Genomic DNA, 6,000 nt, shown 5'->3' on the forward strand with positions numbered 1-6,000 from the left:
TACTCGGCGTACTACGACGTATGCCAGCGCGCTTCAGCGTGCTCTTAACGTATACAAAACTTACCCTTAACGTATTCGACGTGTGCCAGCGTATTCGGCAAATTTTTCATACGTTGGCATACGCTGGCTTAAACGTCAAGGTGTGACAGCGGCTTGACACTTCGATGTCTAGTGCGGTTATGATTTGAATCATCTAGCCGCAGCTTTTTAATAGGCTATGCCACGTGATCTTCAGGTCAGGTTCAGCGATACTTCAGGTCAGGTTCAGTTCAGTGATCTTCGGCGATACGCTGCCTCGCGCTATGCATAAGTTAGACTATCGTTGGCATAGATTGTGAACGCCGACAACACGCTCAGCATTCATTGATATAAGTTATGTTTATGTTATCGAAATGTTGTGTGTACGTCACTATACCTTATGAACACGTCCAACTCGTTATGAATACATCCAAAAAAAACATCAATAGTTCTTCGTACACCAGAGTTTTACATACATTTTGATACCTTGCCATACGTTGGCTAAAATGTCAAGGTGTGACAAGGCCTTAAATGCCGTTCCTCACTTCCCTTTGCACTGTTGCCCTTCTATTGTTTTTTTACTTTTGTTTTATTTGTTCCTTACATTTTTCCATGATGCACATATCTGATGTGTTTGTATTGATTTGCTTGTTCCACTTTATGTTCTCCATGTTTGTGTTACTCATGAGACGTTTTCTTTTGGAAACAATGAAACTGTTAAAGATTTATTTTGTGTTTTTCAAACTTCTCATTCTGTTTTTTAATAGTTGCTTGTATGTTTTGCCTAAAGAAGGAAAACTGTGAATAAAGCAGATAAAATATTTGCACAGCAATAGTTTTGCAATCACCAAACGTTGGCTGTGTATCTGATCCCCCCTCTCCATCCCCATACCACTACCACCTGAAACCTTTGGTGAGAGTTAAAAAATAATCTTATATGTTTTTGCAGGAAGGGTTTGCCCCGCCCGAAGGTGACTTGGAAGAACAGCAATGTCAAGATGAACAGGACGAATATTAGATTTGTTTGACACAGCCTGTCTTATGAAACATGCTGTCAAAATCAATCAACAACAGACTGTAGCTTACACTTCGTGGAATCGAGCAGCAGTTGTATTCATGTTTGCACCACATTGATATTGACAGAAACCTGCTCAAAATGATATTTTGATCCAGGTTTCTTCAACGAAGCATCATGCACTTTTTACAAATATTTTTTTTTTGGAAGTCTGAATGCGTGTGCATATACTTAACCTTAGCAGCAGGCTGGCTTGCTCTCCCTCTCTCTGTCTCCCCCTTTTAGCCCAGCGCTCGTTAATCAATGAATAAGGATCTGGTGCTCGAGTGCCAAATCAATGGTGACCGGTAAGAGCATTGCTGTAAAAAAAAATTTGCAAGGCGTTGCAAACACATTCGTTACAAGGATGCTGTAAAAGAAACAAACAAACAAAAAAAAGGTTTGTGCATTAAAATATGGGCTGTCTTTTCATCTTATTTATTGCTTTTACAATTATTCAAATTGCACCATGAGTTCGGTTTAACTGAGACACCAATCCAATTGATTTGTGTTTCTTGTATTGTTGGAGCCATTGGTACGACTGCACTGAACATGGGAGAATATTACGTTCTTCTACATTCCTTATGCTACTGGCTAGCATTTGTCAGCAAAGAACAAAGCTTTGAAAATTGTTTAAATGACTTTATTGTATGTTGTAAATATAAAATGTTTGAGAACATGCTCCATGGAACATATTTTAGCATAGCAATAGCAGACTTGTTTATGATTTTTGCACGTTTATCCGAAGCTGCTCAAAATGCTTGAATCTGTCCTTTCTGCATGTACAAATCAAGGGTTTTGTGACTTTATTTTTTTTTATATATATATAATTTGGAATAAAGAGCGCTCCAGGTATATCGTGTTTCCATTCTTAGCACGTGAACAAGCTATGTTCTGCATAACTTCTGCTGAGTGTGCAAATGGGCTCCATCAACGACCAGAATTTGGTGTAAGCTCTATTAAACCATACTGAAATGATATGTAGGATTAAAAGATAAACTGAATTGTCATATTTGCCAGGTTTTGGTTTACTCTGTTTCACCAAAAATGATTACTTGGTTTCTTGGCATTATTTTGCATGCAATCACGTACATATAATAGACTCTGGAGTGGGAACATGTTCTGCAATTGCCTGTGTGCATACCAATTACGTTACAGCCAAAAATGGTGTTGTCACTTTTGTACTCTTATGTATATGTTCTTTTGGTGCAGTAACACCAAAGCCTAAAACATGGAAATCTTTAAGACAAGATATGCAGCCGTTTTAGGACCTTCTGCTTTGGCTTGAACATCACTTTGGAACCAGATACCAAATAGATGTTCATCGAGTGGTCTGAAGAGATGGAAATCACATGATGACACATATGAACTATAAAGGGGGTGCATAAGCACTTCTCATCCCAATTGCCTTCTTATGATCAACCAAGAGTTCTTTTAGAACACCCCTGGCACTCTTTTATTAAATTTGAGGTGTGAATAAATTGTTGTTTCCACACTTCCATTCGGCCAACTGATAAACATCGATGTTGAAATGTCAAAAACAAGAATGCAGTGATTGTTCATTTTTAACTTTAGCATGGGTGATGTTTACAAGAGTCACAACGCTTGTTTTCATGCGAAAATGTTCATCATCCGTTGCCAATTCTCATCGATTTATTAAATGTTTTCCACCATGCCCACTTCTGTGAGATCCTGCTGTTTGTCCGTGTGTCTATGTTTGCTGTTTTATTTTATTTTATTTTATTTTATTTTTGAAGAGTTCTATTGTTAACAGAATTATGTTGTGAGGGTAAAAATTATATTTTGATAAATGAAAGGTTTCCTTTAATTGCTATTTTCCATAAAAGGTTTCTTTTTTTCCATAAAATTCCATAACACCCGGTTGTAACACACAGGGATGAGCATACATTGTCTCAGGTGCCATTTCCTCCATAATCCACAAACTTCTTCATATCGAATTATCCCCTGGTACAAAGCTTCACAACCCCCCCCTCCCCCACCACCCCCACTTCCACACCCCTTCACATAACACTCTTCTGGTCAGATACCAGTGCAGGGAGTGAAAACAAAAACATGAGTGGACACAATTAATGTGGGAAGTGAGTTAAAACCTCTCACCTCCTGGACTCAAAATGGTTTGGAAGTAGTTAAAGGAGGGTTCTGGCTCACCTGGTAAAAAGTGTTGGCTCAGCCATTAAAATATGTCTTCAAATCTCAGACAGCTTAACCCTAACTGAAATAGCTCCAGCAACACATTTTAGCAGGTAGGCCAGAAACCTCCTTTTGGAATTTTAAAGAAATTAGACCAAGTGGGTTTTCGACCATCTGGCCACTCATGAGAGACTCATGCACCGCATGCTTTTTTTGGCATAAAGTGTTGAGGCTTGTGGAGGAGCTTTTTTTCTGTATTCTTGATTGAGGCTCATGAAGAAGTGAGAGAAGAATGGAAGGGGAAAAATGGAAAAAGAGAAACACCAACAGTGGAGTTGAAATGAGAATTAGATCAAGGGGAGAGTAGTGGAGCAGCAGGGGCCACCAAAAGAGGGAGATTCCCACACCAGCAGTACCACATTTTCTAATGTGGTTATTATTGACCACCTAATATCCCTGTACATGAAAACCAATGATGCCAGTCTGGGAAATGGTGGCATTCTGAGAAATAGGTCACTTAATGTCGTTGACCCCTGAATTTGGCAATATTTACTAAAATGGCAATAGTTTTTATAATTTTCATGTTACAATACCTTGATATACATCAAACTGATCCTAAGACAATAGGCTATAAAATGCAATAACAAAAAAGAACATGTGGCTGAAAATACTAAGTACAGAACCAATTTTATTACAAATTTTGCCCCAAAAATCCAAATTTTCATATTTTTCAAATACTTTTAGCATCACTCATCACATGCATAAAATAAAAGTATCAAATATTAAGCATTCAAAAGTTTCTCTCGGGTCTGCTGCAGTTATTCATATATAATACATTGTATTATCTTCAGTGTAAATCACATTTTCATCACATTTTGTCCAAGATGCCTGAAAATACCTGAAAATGGTATTATTCAGTACTCATGGCATATGACCATTAACTTGATTAATGTCATATTTATTAAGAGAAAAATTTGTTTCAAATATTATATTGTCACAAGGAATTATATTTGTTGATGCGTATATCAACAACACACAAGGATGCATCTAGGATTTGTGTAAATGGGGGGGGGGGGGTACAAATTCTTATGTACTATAAATATTTTTTTAAATGGTAATTTTTCAATGTACTTTGTTGAAAATAAATTTCAAAGAAATATTGAGGACTATAATGGCTGTTTGTACAAACTCTCCACTTTTGGCATCAAATGCAATCTTTCTAACAAAATTATCAGTTACTAAGATAAATGCCAGGAAACTGTCAACATTATTGTTACATATTATGTTGATATCGAGTCTGCATCTGAGTCTGAATTATCACTGTAAAATGCAGAGAGAGTAAAGGGAATTTGAACATGATTTGTCCCCTCCATTCACCAAGGCTTCACAGGTGTATGCTGCTGTGCATGGTTGGCCACTCTCCAAGCAAGAACACTCCACTGCACAGGTATTGGGTTGACAGTCACACACACAAGGTCATTTAACAACTCTGGAGCAGCTGGCGATTGACTCATCATTTGAGGCTGGAGACCAGTGCCACCTGGGCTGTGTTCGAAGCCATATGCTGTTGCATCAGGTAAGGTTGGAGAAGGGTAAGCAGCTTGTCTCCATATTAACAGCTGATAAGCAGAGCGAAGTAGATGCAGACTGAAAGCGTCTTCTGTTGGTGGTAGTTTCTTTCCCTGGATGTTCCTCTGTCCAGTCTTCTGACACCTCAGGGCATTCAATGACATGCAGTTTGTCTTGCCATACATGTAGGTCCACAAACTTTGTGGCTGCCATTTCTATCTCCTTTGAAATGTTTTGCTCATCAAATCCGAGCAGACCAAGAGGCTGGAACTGGTCGGCTTTCTGCATCATTGTCCTAAAGGCAGTGTGCTTTCCATGGCCGAAAAAAGAGCTTACCGTATCACAAGTCACGCAGTCGACTGACAGAAGAATTGTCTGCTGTTCAGTGGTGAGTGTATCATAGATGGTGTGCACAGGTATATAACGGGTCTGTGGTAACGAGCCTCAATGGCAACCAGATCACCATTGGGTACACCCTGAAGTCTGGTTATCATGTCATCATCTTGCTTAGCCTTTGCAGCTTGAAGAACTCGGGTGTACATGTTGGGATGCTCAGGGTCATCTTTCACAGATGACTCTACCATGGACCAAGATAATCGGTGCTTTGAGCTGCAAGGATCACTACAAATAAAACAGCGAGATTTCCAGTCAAACTTCACAACTGATGCCTTGGATCTTGTAAAGCGGTTGGCACACCCACCACTTGCACCATCACCATTACCACTACTAGAATTACCACCATCATCCAAAACTACATCAGAGTTATCAACTGTTTTAATAGCTCTTCTGATGTGATGTTGGCTTACATATGTTGATCTGCATTGTCTGTGATACCTGAACACCACTGTTCCAGAAATTATATCAGATTCATGGGCCAAAAGTTTCTGACCAACTGAGTCATTCCGTTGTCTGCATGCTGAGAATAAGGACCGTATTTTGTTAAGAACTGGAGTGACTGGCTGTTCCTTTGATGAAAAGTATTTTGTGCAGAAAAGACATCAATGTCAATGGTATCTTCTCCCTTAGCTTTCTTGGCAATGGGAGCAGTGTCAAATTCTGCATCCATATTGTAATAATAGACTGTTCAGTGGTGTTGAAGTAATCTTGAGTCCACTAAGACAAAATTTGGATCTGCCTGCAAGCGTAAAAAATATTGGTCACCAATAGTTTGGCAGAATAAGTCTATTTAAACCATTAAATTTAAAATA

At 38.8% G+C, this 6,000-nt stretch overlaps 1 protein-coding gene across 3 annotated transcripts in view; it reads left to right on the forward strand.

Moving 5' to 3' along the window:
• MAPRE3 (microtubule associated protein RP/EB family member 3) overlaps nt 1-2,745 on the forward strand; it is a 134,751-nt gene extending 132,006 nt beyond the window's left edge. For all 3 annotated transcript variants that reach the window (XM_085891447.1, XM_085891427.1, XM_085891436.1), the window contains exon 7: nt 968-2,745. In XM_085891447.1, the coding sequence (XP_085747573.1) occupies nt 968-1,036 (69 nt within the window). In that variant the 3' untranslated portion in view covers nt 1,037-2,745. The remainder of the gene's footprint in view (nt 1-967) is intronic.
• The last annotated feature ends 3,255 nt before the right edge of the window (nt 2,746-6,000 follow it).

Source organism: Eptatretus burgeri, chromosome 1 (assembly GCF_056783735.1).
Source record: "Eptatretus burgeri isolate ZD-2024b chromosome 1, Ebu_testis_v1, whole genome shotgun sequence".
Lineage (NCBI taxonomy): Eukaryota > Metazoa > Chordata > Myxini > Myxiniformes > Myxinidae > Eptatretus > Eptatretus burgeri.